Raw genomic sequence first — 27,437 nt, 5'->3', positions numbered from 1 at the left:
CATGTGAGAACACAGATCCCCTGCGGCCTGGCCTCTGCCCTGGGGGTGGAGGGGGGCACCTGTGTCACCGAGGCAGCACCCGTGGCCAGCACCATGGTGAGTTTTGCTGCCGCCACACTGCGCCCCCCAGCCCTGGGCTCCCTCACCTGAGAAATGGGGAATGCCGAGGAAGGACCGGGCGACACGTGTTCAAACCCTCAGAGACCGTAAAGCCCCGCGCTGACTGAGCCATTTCTTAGCACGTGGGAAGCAGCCGAGGCGCTCAGGACACCGGGTAACGAAGAGGGAAGGTCTCCGGGGCCCTCCGTGGGGATGAGACCTGTCTGCAGACGTGAAGGCCACGGCCAGACTCCCCGGACGCGGGATTAGCCTCTGCCCCTTCCCCGTGGCCCGTGTGGGGCTGTAAGGACCTGATGGGGCGGGGCAGGTGGGACAGGGAGGGGGGCCGCGGTCCACGCCCCAGGGCTCGCCCCTGCACTGCGACAGGCCTGCCGAGGACAGCCGTCAGCTGTGCGTGCCGTGTCTGCCAGCCCTGGGTCCCGGGGAGTGAGCGCCCCAACCCGGCTGGCCCCGCAGAATCAGGCCGTGAGGACATCACACGGCCTATGGCCGATCAGCCCCGGGCGTGCAAGCCCACGAGGCTTCTTGCTTCTTCACGGTCACAGTGACAAGCGAAGGCGCGGCCCGCTGGCACCACTGGGTCTGCCCTGCTCCCGCCCGAGGACTAGCACCCAAGTCAGAGCCCCATTTCTAGGACCAGCCCTAGGATGTGGGGGACGTGCCTCTGTGCACAGAACCCGCCCCTCCCTACAGTGGGGGGGCAGGCTGCTCCAGGGGAGACCAAGCCTGAGCCCCCCGCCCCCCCCCGGACAAACGGTGGCCACGGGGAGGCCGGCAATCCCATCTGTGCGCCCACCGCCCCCCAGACCCTCCCCGTGAAGTCGGCCTCGGCCCCCAGGTCAGCACGGTGCGCCCGAGGGCTGAGCGTGTGCGCGTCCAGTCTGCCCTCTTCTGACGCACCCGTGGCGGCACGTGCTCTCTGCCGGAAGCTGCACCTGCTGGAAGCTGGCGATGGCACTCGGGGGAGACCAGCACAGTCACCCAGACACCAGCGAGAACAAGGTGGCTGCTGTTTCAGGCTGCTAAGTTTTGGGGTGTTTGCCACAAAGCAACTGGGAAATGACATGGTCTCTAGAGAGGAGGCTAGAGAAGAAAGGAGCTGGGCACCCAGGGCGTCCCGGTCCCCGCCCAGTGGACGGCAGGCTCCCTGGGAGGCTCCGGGCCGAGGCTTTTGGGTTCTGCACGCATCAGTAAGAACAAGGCCAGAGGTCGTGCTCCAACCTCGGTCACCAGAATGACAGGACAGTGCACCGCCGACCTCCACCCCATCCTGATTATGGAGAGGAAGTGGGGGGACTCACACCAGCTGGGGGTGGGCAGCTCAGGCCTCCCCAAGATGCAGGGGTAAGGGGCCACATCGCAGCACCAGGGACAAGGTGCCCGGGCCACGGTGCAGGCCCTGCTCTGCCCCGCCGGTGGTCATGGTCCATCCTTGACAAACCCTCGTTTTAGGGGAACAGGCAGAGAGCAGGTCAGGGGACAGAGGCTAGGGCCCCGACGGCTGGGGCAGGCGAGGCTCCTTCCCTCGGGCCCCTGGTGGATCGCTCTCCTGTTTTCTGGAGGTGTGTACCGTGCAGGCCAACTGGGAGGGGGCAGAAAGTGAGTATTCAGGTCTGGTGGCCACACAGCCTATTATCATTGTAACGTGGGGGCAGCCACAGACATGCATAAAATGATGGGCCCCACCACGTGTCAAGAAAGCTCTATTTGCCAAAACAAGCAGCTGGCTGGACCTGGCCCGTGGGCTCTGGCTCGTTGACCTTGGGTGGAAAGAGTCTGAGCAGGAGGCCAGGAGGAGGATAAAGGCCCGCCCATGGGGAGGCGCTGGGGGATGTGAGGCAGGCAGCACCAAGGCCAGTCCAGAGGCTGGCATCCAGGGTGCCTGGGGGCCAAGGAGAGGCAGCAGCCTCGCCCCCTTCCTGTCCCCAGAGCACCGAGAGCAGTAGGGAGCAAACATCGCCGGCAGGGATTAAGGACGCAAATAGGCACCCGTGGACTGGAGGACACGGCCTGTGACGATGGCCAGACCCAGCAGGTGCACACGTGGACCTCATCTCCCCAATCTCAGCTGCTTCTACAATTCACAGGGAGCTGCAAGAGGTTCAGAATAATCCTGAATAATCCTGAATAACCCAGTCATCCTGAACAGGAGGACAGAGCAGGAGGATGCCCACTTCTACTCCAAGGCAGAGTGGTGCCAGCGTCACGGCGAGCTCACTGGAACAGAAAGGAAGCCTGGAGGAGACCCTCGTGTCCCGAGAGAACTGACTTCCTACAAGGGCACCAACTCCACTCTGTGGGGAAAGGAGTCCTTTAACACACGCTGCCGGGACCACTGCACATCCATGTGCAAAAGGTGTGAGGCTGGACCCCTACCTCACACCGTATAAAAACTAAGTCAAAACCAAAGATGTAAGTGAAAGAGCTCAGACCACAAGACTCAGAAGAAAATGTGAGTGTAAGCCTTCGTGACATTGGATTTGGCCACGGATTCTTGGATAGGATGCTAAAATCAAAGAACAAAAGAAAAAAAAGTACAAATCAGACGTCATAAAAATGAAAAACTCTGTGCTTCAAAGAACACCATTGAGGAAAGGAGAAGACAACATACAGAATGGGAGAAAGTATTTGTAAGCTGCACATCCAGTAAGCAACTCGTACCCAGAATAATAACAAAGCCTCGCAGCTCAGTAGCAACAACAAGACACAGGTAACTGATTTAAAAGTGGGCAGGGGTCTCACTACATACTTTTCCACGGAAGAGACACGAAAACTAGTAAGTACACGAGAAGACGCTCAGTACCCATGGCATCGTTAATCGAGACAACAAGCGTTGCCGAGGACGAGGAGGAATTGGGGGCCCCCACGACTGTGAGCACAGATGTGAAACAGCACAACCGCTGTGGGTAACAGCTCCTCGAGCAGTGAGACAGACAGCGACCGCACAAACCCACAAGTCCACACGCCGGTGTTGGCTCAGGAGAAATAAAACCGATGCGCACCAAGAAACCTGCGCCCGACGTTCATGGCAGCATGATTCATAACAGAAGGCGGGGAAAACCCAACATCCATCAACTGGTGAACGGTGAGCCGCGCTGGGTGCACGGTGGTATTTCGCTCAGCCGTAAAAAAGGGCGGGGCACTGACGCCTGCTACCACACGTGAGATCCTTGGACACGGGACGCTCAGTGACAGAAGAGCATCACAAAGGACCACAGGTCACGTGGCTCCATCCACACAAAAGGCCCAGAACAGGAGTGCCCACACGGATGGAAAATAGAGACGGGGGCTGTGAGGGGCAGGAGGCAGAGGGGTGGCAGGCAGGGGTGGAGATGTGTGTCTGATACGATGAAAGGCACATGCTATCTGCGAGCGTAAGAACCACCGAACTGCTCTCCGTTTCAAACACGTGAGGTATGCGGCATATAAAAGTCCATAAAGCTTTTTTTAAAGGGGCACCTGGGAGGCTCAGTTGGTTGAGTGTCTGATTTCAGCTCAGGTCCTGATCTCACGGTTCATGGGTTCAAGCCCCGCGTCGGGCTCTGTGCTGACAGCTCAGAGTCTGAAGCCTGCTTCCAATTCTGTCTCTCCCTCTCTCTCTGCCCATGCCCTGCTTGTGCTCTGTCTCCCTCTCAAAAATAAACATTAAAAAAAAAAAAAATTAGGGGCGCCTGTGTGGCGCAGTCGGTTAAGCGTCCGACTTCAGCCAGGTCACGATCTCGCGGTCCGTGAGTTCGAGCCCCGCATCGGGCTCTGGGCTGATGGCTCGGAGCCTGGAGCCTGTTTCCGATTCTGTGTCTCCTTCTCTCTCTGCTCCTCCCCCGTTCATGCTCTGTCTCTCTCTGTCCCAAAAATAAATAAACGTTGAAAAAAAAATTTAAAAAAAAAAATTAAAAAAAAAAGTTTTTAAAAAAAAGGAAGGGAAGAGGTAGGGTGGAGAGCCGGCACCCACAAGGGAGGGGAGCACCGAGCTCGGTGGGGGGAATGCATGCTGGGTACGGTGGAGGCCCGAGCCTGACCTCCACGCCACCCAGGGCCTGTCTGGCTGCCAGGCCGAACCTCTCTGAGCCTCCCAGGCACCCCTGCACCTCCATGGACCCACGGCTGGTCAGGACTCCCCGCCACAGTCCCCCTCGAGTGACGCCCCCCGACCTCATCCGCCCAGGCTTTCAGGCCCCATGTTCTCAGGCCACCCACCTTCCCCTGTACACCTACCTCCCTGACCCTGGACCCTCAGGGCTCCGAGGGACCCCCACCGCCCCTGGACCATACACTGCCAGACCCCGTCCGCAGGGCGGGAGACGGGCCACTCTGCTCCGGCTGGTTTCCTCCAAGTCTTTGACACGGGGGTGCATGGGGTGTGGGGTACGTGCAGACCAGACCTGAGACTGCAAGGTGGGGGCAGAGGCCCGTGTCGGGACAGACACAAGCTGCTGCAAGGCGCGGGCTGCTGGCCAGTTGCTGCAGCGGTCACAGTGAGGCCCGGTCGGCAGGGAGGAAGCTGGGGGCCGGGATAAGCTGTCAACACCCTGAGGACCTGGGTTTGCCGTAGGCACCTGACACCTGCAACTCCCACACAGGGCTCAGAAGGACGAGGGCTCCCGCCCGGAGACGGTGAGAGGAGGTGAGCTGGCTGGTGCAGTCGGGGCCGCCCGGGAGTCTGTCACGGCCGGGGATCGGGGAGCACGCAAACCAGGTGGCCAGATAACGCCTTCCAGGGGCCGGGACGACTGGCTCCCAGTTAGGCCCGGCCAAACTGGACTCGGATCCCATTCTTCTCCCCCCTGCACGCCCAACAGGGCTGTCCCTGGGCCGGTGGCCGGCAGGCGGGGGCCGACCTGTCAGGATCCCGCGGCCGGGCTGTGCGTCCATAGGCTCAGCCCGCGGTGACACCGACCCCGCGCGGTGGGAGGAGGCCGTCCCTCTGCGGCCACGAGGGCGGCGCGGCGTGGCCGACACCACGGAGGCCCGGGAGTGGAGGGAGACGCTGGCGCCCACGGCCGGCTCGCCACGGGACGTCCAGCCGCCGAGATCACGGGTTCCCCAGACGCTTCCAGCAGCCCGAGCCCTGCCCCGCTCTCACGCAGCACATCACCTGTGACCTGCACCTCACCCCCAGCCTCCCGGCCGGAGGAACAGAAGGGCAGGCCCCTGGGGTGCATGCGGGGCAGAAGCTGTGTGGCCACCGGGGGCGCAGCACGCCTTCGGGGGCTGGCACGTCCACGAGGCACACAGGCGGGGCTCCGGACACCCCTGTGGAAACGTGCTGCTAGATGGCGGCTCTGAGACACGAAGAGGGAAGACGGCTGTCGCCTCCTCCGGAGACGGGTCTGATTCCCAGCTGAGGAACCGCGTAGCGACGAGAATCTCAAAAGGAAACGTTCTGGGCTTCCTCCGGCCAGACGGCGGGATCACCGCGTGTATAGGCCCCTGTCACCTGCGGGGAGCTGCCGTGTCTGCCCCAGAATGACCCCGGGGAAGCCGAAGACCGGGGCTGGGCGTGGGGTGGCCGGGGTTCTGGGGGAGGGGGCGTCTGCCACGAGCTTCTGCGGAGACCCGCAGAGTGCCGGGCGGGACTGGGCCGGAGGGCGAACTCTGCTCGCCCCGCAGAGCCCGGAGGCTCCTGCCTCGTCCTCACCGCACGAATCCCTTCTTTTGCCCTAACTCCCTGACAGCTCCCAAGAATGGCCGCTTTCCTCTGCAACCAGGCCGCTGTGCCAGCATCCTGAGTCCCGCGGGGAGCATCTGCGGCCTGGCCGCCCTGACCCACGCTGGCTGCTGGCCCTTCCCCACCTGCAGCAGAGCAAGGGCAGGCCGCCACCCCCAAGGACCTTCGGGGCCTGGTGCTCACAGGCCTGCACAGAGGGCAAGCCCCAGGAGCCCCCGTCGGCCTGGCCTGCGGCGGCACGTGCTGCCCAGGGCCCGGGAGGGAGGGCGGGCGGGCGCCTGCCACCCGGGCCTGACGCGCATACTGAGGGCTCTGCTGGAAGAGGCAGAGACGCAGGGAGAATTAAACGGCTCAGTTAAGTAAGTGCTGGTCTTGATGCATATTCATAAGCCACCCGGCCTCGAAGCTAAATCAATACCTCTCCCAGCCCAAGGGAGCACAGCTCGGAGAGAAGAGCAGGAGGCTCGGGGGCCGGGCCGGGCTTACTAGATGGGGAGCGCAGCCCTCCCCAGGCCCTGCCTTGGTGACCTTGCTCCCCAAGCCCGGCCCCGCGTCTTCTGCACAGGCCCAAGGCTGGTACCCCCTCTGCTCAGGAGCCCCATGGCCTTGTGCAGGTCCCTCAGCGGCTAGCCTCATGTCCCTACTGTCTCACGGGTGGGGATCGTGGCAAGCTGGGTTCTCGCCCAGTGCTCAAAGGGCCCTGAAGCCTCGGGCACACAGCAGACCCGGTCCCCCCGCGCGAGGCCCCCCAGACCGTGCTCGCGGCAGGTGCACAGGGTAGGGAATGGCGGAGGGGATCACACAGAGCAGGATGAGCCGGACTCCTCCACCCCCCGGATCTGCGGCATCATGGGCAGCTGGCTCGTCTCCTGGCTCAGAGACTGAGAAACCGAGGCCCGGAGAGGACTGGAGGCACACGCGGCTATTCAGGACTGGTCACCGGGAGGGGTAAAGAGGGGAGAGGCTGGGGGCTGGAGGTTCCCAGAGGCAGGTCCCCGGGGTCCTTCCTCAAGCCGCAGACATGTTACTAAGGGAGAACAGGTGCTCCGCAAGCTTCTGCCTGTCCTTGGGCCAACAGGAAGGCTAAGGAAGAGGCTAGGGACCACGAGGGTCTGCCCCTCCCTCCTCTGGCTCCCCTTGCCCCCCCAGGACAGAAGCTTTACTCAAAAGCTGGGCACCTGGCATTCCCTGTGGCCGAGGCACCCTTGGAAAACATACAGGGCGTACAGCCTGCCACCCAACTTACAAGAGGGGGTTGTGCGCACGGTGTCCAGCGCCCACTGCAGCCTCCGAGGGGCCCGGACCCTCTGGTCAAAGCTGGTCAAGGGACCCAGTGCAGCAAAGGGAGGACGCAGCCTGGGGGAGCAGCCCCGCCTGGGCCGCCACACGTGGGTACGGCTCTCCTCACTCCACCCTGCGGGCGACCACCGTGCCCGCTTCCGACCCAGTGCCGGAGACCGCAGCACGATGGGTCTGTCCACTGACGGCCACGTAACAAATGGGAGAAAGATACACCACGTCCTGTGGCCGTCCGGAGGAAGACCAATGGTGACAGGGGGCCCGGAGGGGGCCCTCGCCCAGCCAGGCCTGACACCGGTCCTCCTTGGGCGCAACACCCAGAGGGAGGCCACTGTGCTCAACCTCTGGGCCCGTCCCCGGCCCAGAGTTCACCCCGCGGTGGTGGTCTGGAGCCCTGCCGGCCTTGGACACAGGGGCAGGCTGCCAACACGACGCCGCAACCTCCCGGAGGCGGGCAGACAGCGGGGTTGCTCACGAGGGCGGTGGGGACCGCCTCACCAGCGCCTCCCTCTTCCCGGAGACAGAGTGGCAAGACGGGCCGAGTCCTGGGGCCCAGCGGGGTGCCCGTCCCTCCTCTGCCCGCACGCAACCCGCGGCCAGGCCACAGGGCCTGAGGGAAAGATGCTGCCATCCCAGGACACCGGGTGGGGCCCCGCAGGTCACACGCAGAGCCCCCGCGGCCCCGACCACAGAGGCCTGGCCTGGCTCCCTGGCCTGACTCAGCTGCCCGGCCAACAAGCCCCCCGAGGCTCCTGTCCCCAGGCCGGGCCCCTCCCTGCACCTCTGTCACAGCAGGGCAGGGACACTGAAGAGTGTCACCTGCGTGGGCACCCAGGGCCGTGCTCCGTGGGAAGAAGGGAAGGGACAGGGTGTCTTCTGCTTGTGCTCGTCCTGCTAGTCAGGAGGCCAAGGTTGACGATCCCCCCTCCACCTGCCATCCCACGGCAATGTCACCAAGCGAGTGAGCCAGGCCCCTGCTTGGCTGCGTGGATGTGCAGAAGCTGTGGAAATCGGGTGGCCGTGGCTGTCATGACGTCCCTGTCAGACGGCAAACAACAGGCGCAGCCTAAACCCGGTGGCCTGCCTAGCGGTGAGAGCCGGCGCAGACAGCACTGAGGTCGGTGCTCACTGCCCTGGGTGCTCACCGGGACGCCGGGCACTTCGTCCCACCTGCCCAAGGGACCGGAGGCACACAGATCAGAAAGTGCTGAACAAAGCCACTCGATTTTTTCAAAATTGTGGTAAAATACACATAACGGAAAATTAACCATCTCAACCATTTCTAAGTGAACAGCTCAGTGGCACCGAGCACATTCACGCTGCTGTGCAGCCTTCCCCACCGCTCGTCTCTAGAACGTTCCATCTCCCCACACTGAGAGTCTGCCCCATTACACACAGACCCCCAACTACTCTCCCAGACCTGGGCCCACTTTCTACTCTGTGTCCGTGAACCTGATGACTCCGTGACCTCGTGTGAGTGGGTCCCAGTGCGTGTCCTCCCGTGTCCGTTGAGTCTGACAATCCTGGGACCTCGTGTGAGTGGGTCCCAGTGCGTGTCCTCCTGTGTCTGGATCGTGTCACTCACCATGGTGTCTGCAGGGTCCGCCCATGTTGGAGCAGGTGCCAGAATTTCTTTCCTTTTTAAGGCCGAGTGATATTCCATTGTGTGAATGGACCGGGTCGTGTCACCCCGGTCCAAGATGGACACCGTGATGCTGCCGTGAATGTGGGGGTGCATGTGTCTGTTTGAGTCCCAGGAGCGGGACCGCAGGGTCATGTGGTTAAAGAAGGCGGCTTTGTAAAGTCACTTTCAGCATCTGTGGTGGGACATCAAGAAATCCCCGCGGGAGGCAGTTCTAGAATTCCGCATTCTGTCCGTAAACCGCCTCCACAAAACCACCTTTCTACAAGAAGGATCAAGTAAACCGGTCATAATTTCCTTCCTTGCTGGGCTGCTGAGCAGTTCAGCTTCAACAGTGCCTGATGCCAGAATACTCCTGATCTACTTCCTGTAGGTATCACGTTATCGGTGGCCACAATACTGGGATCTTATCTAAAACAAACAGACACGACTGTGGAATATAGTCAAGTTAATACTCACAGACTGAAGAAACTCAAATTCCCCAAGTAATCTGGACTCTTCCAGAACTTTCCGTGGAGAGCCTAAGCACCCTGAGAGGGTGACTTCCCCTGGAAAGCCCTGGAAATCCTGGCAGTGACATTCGTTGTCCTCTGTGCCACAGAAGGAAACCAAGAGCACGTGGTCCCGCCAGGTCCTCGAGCGGCTCCTTCCCGAGTCCGTCCCAATGGCCTGCTCTCCTTCCTAGGTGTCCCCACAGGTGATGACTCACGGGTACACCGGGCCCACGGTTTGTGTCTCCCCACCAAACACATGCTCATGGAAGTGGGGCCCTGGCTGCCTCAGCCTCCGCTGTCCCCCAGGTTAGAGCAGCACCCACACAGCAGACCCCAGCAAGGGGGACAGACACTCCACACCCAGCACCGGGGGCGCCAAACGACCGCTGCTCTGCTGGGGTCCATCCTCCCCTCTGGCCAAGCCACCCCAGGGACTCGTTCAGAAGGAATCTTGGACCCTAAGCCCTGGAACGGAGCTTGAACGGCAAACATCATGCCATGTCCCAGCGGGGCCCCCGAGTCAGAGGGAGGCCAGTCGGAGGATGGCAAGGAGGAGACAAAGGAGGGAGACCAGCGCGGGGCTTGGAACAGACCTGGCCTGAAGCTCCGGTTACTTAAGCCCCTGGGCACCGGGCCGATGACCACAACCCCCAGCGCCCTCGCTGGGGCTCCTACCGGGCAGCCCCTGCCCCCCCCACCCCCCCCCCCTTCACCACAAACATTCCTAAAGGAAACTGGAGGGGAGGGGGCAGGCCGGGCCGGATGCAGCAGGGGAAGGGGAGGGCCGCGCACAGACGAGGAGTCTACACTCTTCCCTAAGCGCCAGTGCAGGCTGCCCACGGGACATACGTGGATGCAGGCGCCAGGGAGAAAGGGCCTCTGGCAGCACGAGACGCCCCGAATGCCCTCTCTGTGGCACCCCTGCCTCCCGCTGCGCGGGCCAGAGCAGGGGACGCAGGCGCATGTGAGAAGCCCCTCTGCCAGCCCCTCGTCTGGGGTCGGGAGCATCTGACTCTGGCCAGAGGGCGCGGGCCTACGGCACCTGTGTGGCGTGTGCCACGCCCTCAGCTGTGGCCCTCGCAGCACAGGGGCCATGAATGGGTCTTCTGGAGGCGGCCCGGCTCCGTGGGCCCTGGGGACGGTGCCACAGTAAGGGAGGACGGGAGCATGCCAGACTCCGCCGAGGCCGAGGGGCCGCGGGCTGACCCCCAAGCTGGGCTTCCTCCCCAGCACCCAGGCCGACACGGCACGTCTACACGAGGTGACACAGCCGCCATGAGGGCTGGGCGAAGCTGGCAGGGACAAGAGAGCGAGTTCCCCCGAGGCAGCCGGCTCCAGAGCCCTCATCTGGTGGGAGCTGTGACCCGGTCAGGGGACACGGATCCAGGGTGCTGGTGGGGTCCGAGCGGGTGCTGGCCTCACAGGGAGGAAGGGGCCAGGTGTCCTGCTAGCCCTGAGCCAGTCACAAAAACAAGAGCCCAGGGTAAGAGCTCCTGAAGCCGGTCGCACTGCTGCCCGTCCCACCTGTCCCGCCCCGGATACGCCCTGGCTTGATGGGCCTGCACGGACAGCTGCTGTGGCAGCAAGGCCCCGTGCCTGGCGTCAGAACGGGTCTATCCCGGCGGGGCCCCAGGGGCTCAGTTCCGGGAGGGACACGCGGGGGTCATGGGGCACGAGGCCGCACCTGCCCTCCCTGCCCCCGGCCGGTCCCGAGACGCGGCCTCCGCCACCCGGCGAGGGCGAGGCTTGCAGCCAACGCTCTGCCCTCCGCCCGCCCGCCTCACGTGGCCGCTGCGACGCTGCGGGTCCCTCGTAAGAAAAATTCAACTGGCTTGAAAATGATAATTACGTATGACTTTTCAGCACGCCGCTCGTCTCTAGGTCTGTGGGGAGCCGGGTAACCCACGCGTGTGTCTAATGGCCTGGTGACGAGCAGACAGGGGTGAAGCGGGGTCGGCACGAAGTCTGAGGTGGCTGTGCCGGGCCCACATACGGCCAGCGGCACAGCGGGCGGGCCCGGCACCCTGAGGCCTATCCTGAGGCAGGGGCTCCAGGGACCCTCAGGGCGCCGTGAGGCCCCCTATGCAGGCGCGGGGCCGGGCCGCCGGTCTGGGGGTCTGAGGCCCCGTGGAGACGCTGGCTGGCACCGGCTCATGGGACGGGAAGGGGCTTGTTATTCAAGACACGTCCTTCTCATAAAAGAATCAGAAGAAATCAGCGCCTGTGGAAATGTCTCCTCACAAGTGCGCATCAGCAGGCCGGCTTTTTTTAGTCCTCGGCGTTAATAAACATGAGCGGCCGGGCGCCACGTTGGGGAGGGAGGTTTGGGCTCTTTCCTGAAGCGCCTTGTTTTACACGTACGTCGGGGAGCACAGGCCCGGGGCACGCGCCCGCTCGCTCACTCCGGGTATGAAGGGGCACACGCGGCCGCCACGAGCAGGGTCACGCACCTCCCGGGCGGGGCCCGGAGTCTGCGCGGCAGGGACACCGAAGATCCCGCCCCAGAGGCAAACGACACAAGAAACGTGCAAAATGAAGACACAGCCGTAAAACGTGCCGGTGGGGCGCAAACAGGACCCCACAAATGCTCCCGTGCACGAGACTGACTGTCCTACGACGTCCGGTCCCGGGAGGCTCACCGTCATCTTTCGTGAGACCTAACAAATTCTCAATTAGTTGGGGGGTGTGTTAATTCCAAAGGGCACATAAACATGAACAAGAGGCACCAGGAAAAATTCTGCTGGACGAGTCACGGGGCAGGCGGGAGGGGACGCATCAGCCCTGGGAGCGGCCCACACCCAGTGACACGCGGGCATCGCGGATCCAGGGCACGGCACCTGACACCATCAAGGACAGGCTTTGTGGACAGTGGTCCCAGGACCGCGAGGGGCCGCCTTTCAGGGAACAGGATGATGTCAGGCTTCCTCCCTTGTAGAACTCCAGACCAAACCCGAACACCAAACCAGCCACGGATTTACACGTGAAAAACAAAACCACCACGAAGAACTCCTTCACCACCTGAAGCCAGAAGAGAATAGTAGGTAAACCCACCTATGTAAAAGTTCAAATATCAAAATCTTCTTGGTAAAAAACACCTCAGGCAAAGCCAAAAGACAAATGATCAATTGGGAAAACCTGTTCACAACTTAAAAACACCTCAACTCCTTACAAGACAACGACTCCAAGAAATCAACAAGGACCACCAGAAAGCTGGACCACAGAGGACAACACCCATGAACGTAGTTAAAGACTCTCACTCTCACATACAACACAGGGACCGAAGATCGAAAGCACATGGACCTAACCCCTGTCCACCTGCCGGGCTGGAAGATCTTCCCCTGTGATGGTGCACTCTGGCTACGCCGTGGGGGAACCGGTGCTCTCCTGGGTCACCGCTGTCCCACAGTGTGGGGAGTGGTCACAGACGGACCGTCGTGACCAACCATCTGGCAGAATCTACCAAAATAAGTACCAGTGCCCTTTGATCTCATCATCTCCCTCCCGGAAATTTATCCCCCACACACTTGCACACACGGAAATGCTACACACAGGACGTGCACCACAGCCACGTTTAGGACCACGGAAAGGGAGGACGGTGCCTGCGTGGCCACTGACAGGGAGCGAGTGGAGCAAACCCCGGCACGCCACCGCCACACAGCTTGCAGCTGAGAAAACGAGGAGAGAGCTCCCAGATACAGCGTACAGAAAACAAAAGGCACAGGATGGTTCGCAACAGGCTATCTTTTGAGTTAAAGGGGGGCGGGCACTATATTAGGAAAAAACTCAACCACCAGTCAAGGAGTTACTACACGGGAGGAAAGCCCGGAACGCTTCATGTACTTAACCCTCCCAGCCTCCGCGGGACTCGGGGGCCGGCGGCTGCACCCAGCCCTGTGCGCTCCCCGCGCCTGTATGCCCCGAGAGCCCGGGCTGACACGCAGGCCCGAGGCTGGTGTGTGCAGGTGACCCGGTCAAGGTTACTGCCTTCAGAGCTCACGGTCCAGAGGGCTGACCCGCAAACAGGTCCCAGATGTGGCGTGAAGGCGATACCGAGCCAGCCCCGAAGGATGGGCGGGGCTGGTGGGCAGGTGTGGGGTGCCCCAGACGGCAAGTCGTGGGAGCCAGGGGTGCAGGCCACGGTCAGGACCCTGAGGGAGAAGCCAGTGGGTGGCGGTGGGGACCCCTGTGTGGTCCCCACACAGTCCCCCAGGCTTTCAGGGCAGGCACGGGGGCTGACGGGGCAGCAGAAGGCCTGGGTCTCTGCTGAGGGGATGGGGGGTGTGGCTCATGGCAGCAGGTGGGGGTCCTGAAAGTTAGGGGAGGTGACTGAGTGACCTCTCCACACCTTGCGGCCGGTCACCAGCTTGTGACGCCGGGTACCCCCTTCCCCCAGTGACGGAGGCCCTCACTGTGCGGCCGAGGAGGAGCTTCAGGGGCTTTAGAAGCAGGGAGGGGGCGGTTCCGGAATAGCAGAGGCCAGTGCCTCTGGCCGAGGGCCAGTCTAGTGCCCTGCGCCCCCGTCACCTGGCTGACCTGGATGAAACCAACCCTCAGAGACATTAGCCCCTTCCTCACCCCCAGAGCAATCTCTGGGGCTCCCCCTACGCCCACACATCCCTAACACATGGCCTGTGGGGTTTGGCGCCCCCAGGAAGCAACACCCGGAGAGCATTTCAGAAGTGGGGGCTGTAGGCCAGTCAGGGGCAGGACAAGCCCAAGGGCGTGGTTAGCAGCCAGAGGGTCCAAAGGGGAAGAGCCAGAGGTAGGAGGGTTCTGAGAAGCAGAGGTCAGGCCTGAATTGGGCCCATGGCTCCCTGGCAAGTGACAGCTGGTGGGAGCAGGTGGGAACAGGTGGGAGCAGATGGCAGGAAGTGGGAACAAGGGGGAGGAAGTGGGAACAGGGGGGAGGAGGAGGGAACAGATAGAAACAGGTGGGAAGGGGTGAGAGCAGGTGGGAGAAGGTGGGAATGGGGGGGGAAGACGTGAGAGCAGGTGGGAAGAGGTGAGAGCAGGTGGGAACAGGACGGAGGAGGTGAGAGCAGGTGGGAGCAGGTGGGAACAGATGGGAGGAGGTGGGAACCGGTAGGAGGAGGTGGGAGCACATGGGAGAAGGTGAGAGCAGGTGGGAACAGGTGGGATAGGAGAGGTCCAGCCCTGGGGGCCCAGGCCGGGCGGGAGGAACCCGCAGGTGAGAAGGAACCAGCGGGGGCCCCTGGGGGGCCATCACAGCATGGATCGGGAGAGGGCAGCGCAATATGAAGGGCGAGGGCCCCTCTCCCCCACCCTGTACTCAGGAGGGAGGAAGGAGACGAAGGCTGGGAGGGTCTGGTTCGACAGTGCCTGCCTGGTGACGCAGGGACGGGAGCGGAGACGTCTCCACAGGCACCGTGAGCTTTCCGCTCGCAGGCAACCCAGCAATTTTCTACCCACTCCGTTTCCAAAAAAGATACTTATTTCAAATGTCACTGGGCCGCAGTCTGGTCCCTTTTCCCGCGCAGCATCGCCGGCTGGCTACGGCAGCCCCGCCCTGGCGCGGGGGGAGCAGGCGCGAGGGGTGGGGGGGAGAGCGGGACCTCCACCCACCCCTGACCATCACCTGCCTGAATGAGCAGCGTAATCAGACAACATTGAGGGGCAGCGGGACGTGGGCTCAAACCCCAGAGATGAATTCCGCTTGATTACAGCACGCTGGAGCGTTTACAGGGAACGGTGCAGATGTTTGCAATTTGCTTTAAAATGCATCAAAAAAGTTAAAAAGATTGACGGATGGCAGAGGGGCGGCAGCACAACACACATCAAGTGCTCGTGCCGGGACGTGGGTGGTGGGTTAGGGTCTGCACTGTGCAACTCGCTCGTCCGTGCTGTCCATTCCAGAACGCTCCTAAGACGCCGGGGCAGTGCGCGGCCAGGCCGTCTCGGTGCCCTCGGGGCGTCCGGCCTGGGCCAGCCTCCCCCGTGACCCAGAGCTGCCGCGCGTCCGGCCGCCTCTCGACGGTGCGTGGGGAGCCGGTGTGGCTCGTTGCCGTCAGTTGCCAAGTCTGGCCCCTCAGACACACAAACGCCAAAGAGCACGTTTGTCTCCTTCGAGGGAAGACGGGACGGTGGCATCATTAACCACAGCGGCAGAGGCGCTGGCCGTGCTTAGCTGGCACGGGAGGCGCCCAGGCTGGGCGCTCCCCCCCGATGTCGCCGAAGTGGCCCTCCAGAGACCTGGCCCACAGCCTCCACCCTCCACGGAGAGCGCCGATCGGAGTCAGGGCGGACGAGACCAGGGTGCCGTTCCTCCACCGTTCTGGTTCTGGGAGACCGAGACCGGCGTAGGGGCGCGTGGGGCGGGGGCCCAGGCAGGGAGGACCAGGGCTGCGGCCGTCGGCCATCCTCGCTCTGCGGGCACCGACGTGCCACGAGTGTGTCCTGGAGCCCCCAGGTCCCGCGGCCACGCGGAGAGCGCACACCCGCCCCGCTTCCGGCCCGGAAGCGTGTCCGACCCGCTCGGTAGCCAGAAGGGGCGTCGGTGACCCAGGCCTCCCCCCACCCCGAGGTCCACCGCCCTGGGCTGTATCAGCGGTGCATCGGGACACCGAGACGGTGGGGACAGCCCGCCGCCCCGTCCGGGCTCCCAGAGGGCACAGGGCAGGAGGGGCACGCCCAGCTCCGAGCGGGAACGGAGCTCCGTCTCCTCATCCACCAGCTGTGAACTAATTACAAGAAGTTCTAACTAGTGGCTCCCTTTCCAAGCATATGTTCCCAATTAAGGCAAACTGCAGCTGATTTTAATCAATCCTCCGTGAAGCGGCCCATCTCGAAGCCTCTCCGCGGAGGGAACGAGGGCACGGAGGGGAGGGTGTCTGCACGGGAGCGTCCCGGCCGCACCGCCGTGCCACCGAGGTCGCCCCCCCACCCCCGCCCTGCCGGCCGCGGCCGGGCCGCACTCCTGAGCTTGGCCCGGGGGAAGGCGGGGGGGGGGGGGGTGTCGGGGCCTCCAGAGCTCCGGCACAGAGGTGAAGGGGTGAGGCCTTCGCCCTCACGGTGAAGAAGATGAGAAATGGCAAGAGATGGACGCGGGGATCTACCGAGGGCCATGTGGCGTCAGACGTGGCATGCCACCTCCCCGGAGCCCCACCTGGGCATCGCCATCCCGAAGTCCTAAAGGTCGTACCCAATGTGCCGGGGGCTCAGATGGCAAAGCCCGACACGTCCACGACCACCCGGCCAAGGCACAGGACGGTGTTCTAGCTGAGGACCCCACGACGCCCCCCGTACCCACGTGTCCGAGTCACCCTCAGGCCCACTCGGCTGCCGCCTGGACCACAGCCAGGCACGCGAGTTCTCCAGGTCCGCTCTGGGCGACAGCACGACCGCCCACGCTGCTCTGACTCGCCGCCTGCGTTCCGGTCTGCCCCGCGGGGGGCCAGGTTCCAGGATGGGCCCATCTGCCTACGTCCTCCACGGGGCCCCGGGCTCACGGGGGCTCTTCGTGAGCTGGACGAGTGGATGGCATCCGGGTCGGACGGGAACTGCCACCAGCAAAGCCAGCGTCCAGACCCCCTCGGACGGTCAGCTCAGCCCTGAGGTGCCGACCTCTCTCGCCCACACCACTGCACAACAGACCCGGGTCGGAGCAGCCGGTGGCAGTGGGGGGAGCAGACCAGGGGGTCCTCAGAGCTGAGGCTGGGCACCTGAGAATGGCAACTGGCTGTAGGGACGCAGCCCCGCGGCCGCGAGGGAGCTGAGCTCCGAGCCCTCTCCTGCCGGGTGCCCTCGGCCAAATTACGGACCCTTCCTGCTCGGAGGACCCGCGTCCGAGGACCGTGGACACAGAGAGGCCCATGCGGCACAGCGACCGTGCGCGGCAGAGGCCGGTGCCAGTTGTGACAGCCGAGACGAGTGGCCGGGAAAAGGGGGATCCTGGCGGGCCCCCGCATCACGCTGGCCTTCTGACAGGAGCCCCATTTGAGGCGCCCTGCTGGATTCGTGCCGGAACCGGGAACCTGGAGCGAGGCCGTCACGGACCTCCTCGTGCTGTGGCATCTGGAGGCAGGACACGGGCGCTGCTGTGGGACGAGAAGTCGGTCCCCCGACTTGAAGCGGTGGGAGGGAACGGGGCGCCCGTGAGGGGCCGTGGGACACCCACCTGGTGCAGAGGTGGCGGCCGCCTGTGGCTATCTACAAGCCTCTGCCACCCCTGCCCCGGGGCCGTGGCACAGCTCGGGGAGCACCGCCATGCCTCCACATAAGCACCCGAGCCCCCGGCGTGATGCAAACCCATCTCCACACGGCACCCCCCCCCCCAAACCTGCGCTGTGCCCCACCCACGCCCACAGGCAGGGACGCAGAGGCCGCCTGCCCCCTGTGGGCAGGAGCCCAGCCCCTCGGCCGGGAGCGGCCCCAGGACCCGCGTGTCTCCCGTCAGGGAGCAACACCGGAGACGGGCGAGCCGTGGACACCCCGTCACCCAGGGTGCTGGGGGCAAATGCCCCTCGGGCACAGCGCTCGCCAGCACCTTGCCTCAGCAGCCCCGCCTACGGCACGGCAGGCTCCCTGGGAAGGGCCTGGCAGGCCGGAGGCAGGAAAAAGGGACGTGAAGGATTTCAGCCGGCCTCACCGCGCCCCGACCCCGGGGACCCGGGGAGCCGTCAGCCCCGATCGCAGGCTGTGCCCGACCGAACACGCGGGAAGACGCCCACCCGCCCTGTTCTGACGGGGCCTGGCTGACAGGCCGCCCGGGGCCGACCTGCCAACAGCCCGGCTCTCCCTTTGGAGACCGCGGCCCAATTAGAGCGGTACGGGTCCCAGAGCTGAGCGCCGCCAGCCGCGGCTCCCGGCACCTCGCTTCATCAGACTTGTCACTTCCCCTGGCTCCAGGAATCGGTAATAAAAAAGAGATTTGATTTGCCTCTAATAGGTGTCAAGATAGAATCAATGGCCTGTCCAAAATCTGGGTAATCACGAATCTGCAGGTTTCTTGCCACGGAGCAATTCAGACGGGAGCATAAAAATGAAAAACAACGTAAAGGTGCACCGGCGTAAACAGAGCTGTGGCCTCCTGACTGCAGGCGGCGGGCACGGGCCTGGGCGCACACCCGACCAGAGACCAGCCACGGGCCACGGCCGGTGCAGGGAGGGAGCAGGAGGGAGCAGGAGGGCCGATGGAGCACGGGGCCGGGGCCACGGCTGGGACACCCTCCCCGATGTGCTCCGAGCACACGCCCCGGTGTGAGGGCCTGTGTATGGGCGTAGGTCGCGGCTTCGTGCAGTCTGGTGAACCAGAAGACGGGACGTCGGGCGCGGGGAGAAACCGGAGGGCAGGGAGAACCCGTGGGAGGACGCCGCGTCCCGGGATAAGCCCCTGCCAGTGGCCGCCCGCCGGCACGCACCTGCAGGGTCAGCCGCTCGAGCTGCGCCTCCAGCGTCTTCTTCTCTTCCTCCAGGCGGCTGCGTTCCCCTTCCAGCTCCTCAATCTTCAACCTGCAAGGAGAGCCAGACCGTCAGGACACACACCGCGGCCCGCGCGTCCACTCCTGCAGACAGGGCCCTGCCCGGGGGGGGGGGGGGGGCACGCTCGGGCCTGGGGGCGGGGTGTGGCCCGCACGTCCGTTCTGATGACGGGGGGTCTCCACGGACCACAACGCGAGGGGGCAGGACAGATGGGAACCTGCACGCGTCCTGTGCTCGTCGGTCCACTCCCAGGACGCATGACCACGTATCGTAGAGGACGCAGAACCACGGAGTCGACCCAGAGGGAGACGTGGGCTGGGGAGGGAAGCTAACTGGGGGGAAGCAGGCTCAGAGGGACCGTGCAGGGTCCCTTCTCCCTCGTGGGCCCGGACACCAAGGCCAGCGGCTGACAGAGGCGTGCGGCAGGTTTCAGCTCACGGTAACTAAGTGCGCCTATTTCTGTCTTCATTTCCAGATTTTAATTTTTGAAAAGCACTATACTCACATGATTTGGAAATAAGTAAGTTTGTCCAGGAAGCAGCGTGCAGCACGTACGTAGGCTAAGGAACAGGGCCTTCCCACTACTAACCAGCTGGAGTGGAAAACGCACATTTCATAGATTATTCAGGAAGGTCTTGGCTCGGGAGCAAGAGATAATTATCTCTAGACAGAGAAGTGCTCCAGGACGGCCTAGCAAATCACACAAGATCAGAAAGGACCAAAACTCTTTCCAAGAAACCTAATTACGTCTCTGAAAAAAGCTCGGGAAGATTTATACGAATACAAAAACATTCAGAATCAAACAAGCCAAAATTTACAATGTCTGCCAACTAATCAAAGACTACTAGGCATTAAAAGAAGCAGGAAAATATGACCCGTAATGAGGAAAATAGTCAATCAGTTGAAACCCACCACGAACTGCAGCATTAAGTAACATCCAAGGACATCGAAACGGTTATTGCAACCGTCCGCTGCTCAACAGCTCAGCACAGAGACGGAGTCACGAGCAAGATGGCCCCAGTTCCTGGAGGGGTGAGCCCCAGCGCCCGAGACCACAGACACGCTGGGCGGGTAATGCCAGAGCAGACTGTGCAGGAGGAAAGTCTACGCACTGGAAGACCCCAGAAAGAAACGATACAAACCAACACACAGAACAAAACACCCAAGACGATCCCAAGTAAAAGAGAGAGGAAAAGGGATATTTGAGGCTGACAAGACGGTCACCGAGGTGTGCGGGGCAACTTCACGGAGCACAGCGGCCGCCTGGGTGGAGCCCCGAAGGAAAGGGCGGGAGGCAGACCCTGGGAGACGAAGCGTCGGCTTTGATGACGAGCACACACAGATCCGAGACGCTCGGCAACCCCCCAGCACAAGAGACACACGGGAAACGGCCCCAGCGCACCTAGTAACCTAACGGCTCAAAAAGCCGCCAGCGGAAGGAAGAGATGTCACGTACAGAGGAATAAAGCGGATTTCTCATCAGACACAATGCAAGTGAGAAAGGGAAGAGAAAGCTTTAAAATACTGAAATAAATTAGAAAATACCAACCGAGAATTCGACCGCCGGTGAAAATAATCACAAACAAAAGCAACATAAAGATGTTCTCAGACAAACCACACCTGCAAGGACTCGTCACCAATAGACCCGCTCCCCGAGGGGGTCAGGGGAGGCCCTTCTGGCAGGGGGGCAGGGACGCCAGAGGGAGGCACGGGTCCACGTAAAGGAGCGAGGTGCAGTGGAACCGCGACTGCGTGGGCCAACGTGTGGCTGTCAAGGACGCTTGATGTCCGGCTGACATCCGCTACCACGTGTGTCTCAGGCGTCCAAGAGTGACTGCGCTATTACGGACACCACAAAATGCTCGCCGTGGTCGTGGTCTGTCGCTGCACAAAGTCACCACAGGATCACCAGCTGCATGTCACAACCCTGTGCTGTATGTCACATCCCCGTGACCTACTATTTTATGACTGGAGGTCTGTACTCTGAATCCCCTCTATCTCCCTGCTCATTATCTAGGCGTCTGTGCATTTCTTTTGTTTTTTTAGATTCTACATGGGAGTCAGATCACACGGCATTTGTTTTCCTGTCTCAGTTCACTCAGCATCATACCCTCTGGGTCCATCCACGTCGCGGCAAATGGCAAGATCTCATCCTTCTTTATGGCCGAGTAATATTCCACGTGTACATATGCCACGTGTTCCAGCCAAGATATGAAAGCAAATGGCTATCTTTTAACAAGATTAGTTGCTGAAACAAAACTAACAAAAATGTACTGGGTCTAAGATAAAAATACAAGTGGAATGTGTGACACACGTAGCAGAGGCCGGAGGGGAAAACAGACGATGTAGTTAGGAGGCTGTGTGCCTGACGGTAGGACATCGCTCGCAGGCAGACCGTGATCAGCGGGAGGCGTGTACCATGCACCCCACAACAAGCCCTAAAATAACAAGGAGTGACAACCGGTAAGCAAGAAAAGGAAATAAAGGGAAATAATAAAACACACGCAACAATTTAGAAAGAAGCCAGGAAAATGGGAAACGAAGAGGAAGGGACGGGACAGGTGGACGGCAGTAAGGTGACAAGACAAGACCCCATCGTACCGGCTGCCACAGGACACGTCAACAGTCCACACACCCAGTTAAACGCAGGCTACCCACGCGGACGAAGCAGCAACTCCCCGTTACGTCACCCCCGGCACGAAGCGGCAAATGGACGTGAGCCGCTAACACTGGGAAAACCAACAGAGAAAGCCGGAGAGGCCCCTAGAACCACAGAGAATTTCAGACCCAACAGCGGCGCCGACAAGGGAACTTTGTGATGGTGCGGAGGCCGAGTGGCCAAGAGAACAGTATCGTCCGGAACACCTACGCGCTAGGGAAAGCCCTTCGACAGGTGCGGCAACCCTGGTAGAAACACACACAGAAATATCCGAGCCCGCCATCGGAGCCCGAGATTTCGACGTCAGTCTCTCAACAGCTGATGGAACGATGAGCAGAAACCCCGGAAGGATGAAGTAGACAGGCGCTGGACCCAAGCATCCCGCAGCAACACCGTGACCACGAGAGCAGAGGGCACGGCCCTCTCGGGCGCACACACAGGTTGACCAACACAGACACAGGCTGGCCCACGCAAGGAGGCTCAACCTACTGGGAAGGGTATTAGTCATTCAAAATCTCTCCTGCGACCAGAATGGCACTAAGTGATCCACGCAAGGACACCCGGGAAACGCGACTTACAACTGCACGCAGGAACACGGAGCGTGCGGGGCTCAACCTGGAAAACCCGTCCGAGACCCACCCTCTGACAAGCACGAGGTCGTCCGCCGAGCTGAGAGGCGCTGACGTGGGCCCAAACGCGAGGGGATACACGTGGTCGTGGCTGAAAGGCTCCCTTGCTGGGATCTCACGATTCCCCGCACTGCTCTAAAGAGTCCACACCGACCCAGTCAAACCCCACACGTTTCTTTGTACAACCGGACAGTTGATTGTAACAATCATGGGGAAGTGTCACAGCCCCGGAACGCCCAAAGCAGCACCGGGGAGAAGGCTGGAGAGCTAACACCCAATCTCAAGAACTGCCATAAAGTCACGGCAACCAAAACAGCACTGCCCTTGAGCCGCACCGACAAAACACAGCAGGGCCCAGAAACAGACCCCTACGTGCAGACGACGTATTTTGATAAATATTCGAAGGCAATCCAGTGTAGAAGGGGTGTCTTTTTAACAAATGGTGCTGGAGCAGCTGCGTGTTCATTTTTCTAAAGGCCCTAAAGTCTGTATTTTGTACAATATAAACAAAACTAACTCAAGTTGGAGATATAAACCCACATATAAGTCGAAAAAAGGGTAAAATTGCCAAAACACGTAGGGGGAACCCTGTGAATCACAGCTACGGTATCCAAATCACAATCAAAGAAGAAAACAGATAAGACTTCTCTTTAAAAGCCTTCATGAAGACAATGCAATGACAAGCCGCAGAATGGGAGGGAATATTCGCAAAGCAAGTAAGTCTCTGGCAAAGGACTTGCACCCACAATCTGCAAGGGACTCTGCAGACTCAGCGAAAAGCAACCAAGTAAAAAACAGACAGTACTTAGAACACTTTGCCAGACCAGATGCCAGACGACGACAAGCACAGGCAAAGATGCTCGTGTCGTCAGTCGTCAGGGAGACAAAATTCAAACCACCACGAGCCGCGGCGCACCTGTTAGGATCGCGGTGAGAGAGGCGGACGGGCCCAGGGCCGGCGAGGAGTCAGTGGTGGCGGGGACGCTAACTGGTGCGGCCCCCTGGAGACACGCGGATCCACAGAAAACGGCCACGTACACGCGCCAGCCATCCCACGACCAGGTGGTGTCCCGCCGGAGTCTACACAAGGACCTTCTCTGTAACGTCAAGCGGCTCTGTTTACAACAGCCGTGGGCCGGGGGAGAGTGAGTGTCCAACAAGGGCACACGGACGCGAACAGTCCCCGGCCGTAAAAAGGACCACGGCACAGATGTGTGTTCGCAGTAAGGCAGACACGGAAGGGTGGCCACCGCGTGACTCCATTCATATTCAACGTTACCAAAGGCCAACCAGTCTCTAGGACTGAGAGCACATCAGCGGCTGCCTGGGGAGGAGGAGGAGGAGGGATGGGTTCCAGCCAGGCCAGAGGAAAGGTTGGGGGTGACGGACAGGTCCGCCACCTTGAGCCTGGTTGGCACAGCAGGGTGTGCGGGCGTGGGCGTGTGCAAACGTCACACTGTGCGCTTCATATTTTTAAAACTTTTTTAATGTTCATTTTATTTTTGACACAGAGAAGGACAGCATGAGTGGGGGAGGGGCAGAGAGAGAAAGAGACACAGAATCGGAAGCCTCGAGATCATGACCTGAGCCGAAGCCGGACGCTCGACTGACTGAGCCACCCAGGCGCCCCACTGCGCGCTTTAAATACGTGCAGTTTGCGGTACGTCAGTTACACCCCAAGAAGGCTGTGAAAACACCTGCCGACCCCACGCTTCACACCTGAGCGAGCACTGGTTCTCTGCTGGCTCGGGGCGTCTCGGAGGGACAGACCTGGAGGCGTGAGCTGCCCCGCCCCAGGGAGGTGTCCCCAGGGGCGTGGGGCGGGCCCGGCACCCAAGGCCACTTCCGTCCGGGAAGCCGCCGTCTGCGGGCAGGACCCCTGCACGTCAGGGGCAGGCTGCATGAGAAGCCCCGCTGGGCCCCGATTAAAACCGGACGCTACGGACTCTGAAGGCTCGTGAGCAAACGTTCTCAGGGGCTAAATTCAAATAAGCGCGTGCACGCAGCTGCAGGCCCATCGATAAAATGGCTTGTGATCCATCCCGCTGTCAGAGAACAAACCCGCATAAACAACACTTGTTTACGTGTCTTCAGGCGGGGCCCCTCCCCTCCCCCGTCCCCCTCTTGAGGCGAACCACCACCTTGCTGAGGGAGAAAATGAACCCGCGTGTGTTCACAAGCTCACAGGGCGGCTTCGCCTTCAGATGCTTCGACGCGATCGGCTGTGGCCTAAGTTTCTTGAGACTGACTGGCTCCACGTTCTCTAGGCGAGGAGGGCGCTACATAAACCGAACGACATCCCAGATGGCTTCTGGAAGAGACTAAGTGAGTCAAGGCAGGGTGTGCATGCGTGCGTGTGCGGAACAGGCTAGGATGAGGTAGCTGTTAATTGTTCTCGCTGGACTAAAGAGAGGGTAACGGCGGGGCGAGGGGTGCCGGTGGTCGGGCCCCCGAACGGCCTGAAGAAGGGACAGCCAGTGGCCCTGGAGGACAGCTGGAAAAGCACGTGGCCCACGATGCACCATCCAGGCTGAGCGCCCCCAGGTCCCACAGCCGACGCACTGCCTGCTGTTCCTCCTTGACAGGCCCTGACCATCCACCGGGGACTAGGCCACCACACTGTCACCGCAGGCCTCTCCGTTCCCTCTGTCACACGCCCGCCCTGTGTTTCCAGCACAGAGCCAACGTTGGGCCCCACGGGCAGAGGGGATCGAGTGCGCAGACAGCAACCATCCGTGTCCCGCACTAGGAGGCTGGAGCACGGAGAGGGTGACGGCCCTGCTCCAGACTCATTCAGACAAGGAGGGGGCGTCCTGCTACGGACTGAACGTCTGTGTCTCCCCACATTCTTAGGTTGAGGCCCCAACCCCCGTGTGATGGAGCGTGCAGGGAACTAGGGTCAGGTGAGGTCACGAGGGTGGGACCCTGTGATGAGCCAAGTGTCCTGGAAAGAGCGAACCCCGAGAGCTTGTGCGCACTGTCCCCCGGTGGCGAGCGCCTGGTGGGAAGGCGTGGCCCGCAGCCACAACAGTCCTCTCCGGCAACAACCACGCGGCACCGTGGCCTCAGACTTGTGGCCTCCGACAGAGAGAACGTAAATGCCTGTTGCTTACGCCACCCGGGCTGGGGCCTCCGCTGTGGTGGCCCGAGCACAGAGGCAGATTTGGCCCTTAAGGGAGGGGGCCCAGTGACAAGTCCCTGACCGTGGGGACACGGCTTTGGAGCTGGTGATAGGCAGAGGCTGCGGGGAGCTTGGCTGAGCCACGTGCCTGTGTCGTGCGGAAGTCAGCACCGGCACGCGGCTGTTCAGCTGAGATTTCTAAGCGGAGTGCGGAAAGGGTGGCTTGCGACTCAATGCAAACGAAGGACGTGCGTCAGGAAGGAAGTGCCAGCATCCCGTACGGACCCCTGGTCTCATGTGACGGACCCCTGATCTCATGTGACGGGAGGGCCCCACCCCTGATCTCATGTGACGGAAGGGCCCCACCCCACCCCCACCCCACCCCCACCCCACCCCCACCCCTGTGCCCTTCCTCCCTTCAGCCGAGAACCTAGGTCTCCCCACGACACACGTGAGACATGCCCGGCCTGGGGACCGTCCACGGCCGCCTGACCAGTGCTGCCAGGGTCACGAGACACAGAAAGATGGGGACGCTGCCCAGGAGCGGAGGCGGCAGGGGTGACCAAAACCAAGGCAGGGCCTGGACCGGACATCAGGGGGCAGACAAAGTAGTGCCGACAACGGAGGGCGTCACAGGCTCACGGCAAGCATGCCACGGGAGCGGAACACGCCGGTGACGACGGAACACAGGCAGGGCTCGGCTGAGCTCTCTGTCCTACTCTCGAGAGCTTCCGGCAGATCGAGCTCATTCCAGCAGCGCCTGGGGGCTCAGCCAGCGGAGGGTCCAACTCTGCTCAGGTCACGGTCTCACGGTTCGTGAGTTCAGGCCCCATATCGCGCTCTGTGCTGTCAGTGTGGAGTCTGCTTGGGATTCTCTCTCTCTTTGTCTCTCTCTCTCTCTCTGTCTCCCCACCCAATATAAATAAATAAACTTAAAAAAAAACTTACTCCAAAGTGAACGGTTGGCACGAAGTCACCCTGGACAAGATACTTACTCTCTCCCTTCCTTCACCCATAAAATTGGGATAATAGTGCAAACTGTGTACTTACAGTTTGTTTTGAGAATCCAATGTGTCACTGCAAGTAAACTATTTAAAGCTGTGCTTGGGCAGGTAGTAAGGGCTCACGAGAGAAAAATAAAACAGAATGGAAGGATGGAAGGAGCAAGAGGACAAGTCCAAGCGGTCGTGTGCAGGAGGCTCTGGGGCAGGTGACCAGACGACTGCCTGCCGGGAGAGGGCTAGGACACAAACGCAGGGGCGCACCTCCGAGACACCGCGGGCTCGGTCCCAGAACACCGCAGTAAAGCAAATGTCACAATAAAGCGAATCAAATGAATTCTTCGGTTTCCCAGTGCACGTAAAAGCTAGGTTTACGACACACCGCAGCCTACTCACAAGGCGGTCACATCGGGTCTGCAAAAACGCACAGGCCTTAATTAAAAATACTTTATTGCTCATAGTGCTAACCATCGTCTCAGCTTCAGTGATTATAACCACTGATCACCAATCATACTACACATAATAATGAAAAAGTCCCAACTATTGCGAGAATGACCAAAATGTGACACAACACATGCTGCTCGTTCGCCAGGACACAACCACGCTAACCGTACTTCCTCCTAGAAGCAGAGCTGCGTCAGGCACGAAGCACGACGCGGCAGAAGGACGGGGGAGCGCGAGTGCGGCTGGACACGGTGATGAGCACGACCCACAGGCAGGAGGGCTGAACGGGACCATCCGCCGAGTGGATCTAACAGGAACTGGTACAACGCACCAGCCAACGACAGCACAATCCTTCTCCGGGACAGACCACATTTGGGGCATTTAACAAACCTTACCAAATTTTTTAAACTGGCGTTACACAAACTACATTCACAGACCACAAGGGAATGAAACCAGATGCCAGTGACACGACAGGAAAATCCCCAAACATCTGCAAATCTAACAACACACATCAAAACAACAGGTCGTTTAGCAAAACGACTGAGATTATAAACTACGTCTACCTGAACGAAACGAGAGCACAGCATCCAAAAAGGTGGGACGCGGCTGAAGCAGTGCTCGGAGCAAACTTTGTAGCCGTGAACGCTTATATTACAAACCAAGATCTCAAATCAATAATCTAGGCCTCCACCTCAAGAGACTAGGAAGAAGGAAAGAAAACATACCAGGAGCGGGCAGAAGGAAGGATCGACACGGAGCAGAAATTAACGAGACAGAAAACAGAAAAGCAAAGAGAGAAAGGGGAGAAAGCAGACACCAGTTCTGTGAAGAAGCCTGTTAAACAGCGAACGTCCGGCAAGGCTGCAAAGACCAGAGAACACGGAGAACGTGACGTAATAACGTCGGGAAGGAGAGGCTCCCA

General features: G+C 61.0%; 1 protein-coding gene across 5 annotated transcripts in view; it reads right to left on the bottom strand.

Moving 5' to 3' along the window:
* MAD1L1 (mitotic arrest deficient 1 like 1) overlaps positions 1-27,437 on the bottom strand; it is a 319,021-nt gene that overhangs the window by 73,058 nt on the left and 218,526 nt on the right. For all 5 annotated transcript variants that reach the window (XM_027042376.2, XM_027042377.2, XM_027042378.2 and 2 more), the window contains one exon: positions 18,601-18,691. In XM_027042376.2, coding sequence (XP_026898177.1) covers positions 18,601-18,691 — 91 coding nt within the window. The remainder of the gene's footprint in view (positions 1-18,600; positions 18,692-27,437) is intronic.

The sequence above is a fragment of the Acinonyx jubatus genome, chromosome E3 (genome assembly GCF_027475565.1).
Source record: "Acinonyx jubatus isolate Ajub_Pintada_27869175 chromosome E3, VMU_Ajub_asm_v1.0, whole genome shotgun sequence".
Classification (NCBI taxonomy): domain Eukaryota; kingdom Metazoa; phylum Chordata; class Mammalia; order Carnivora; family Felidae; genus Acinonyx; species Acinonyx jubatus.
Note: the sequence above shows the minus strand (reverse complement) of the source record. Positions and strands in the feature narration are given on the sequence as shown.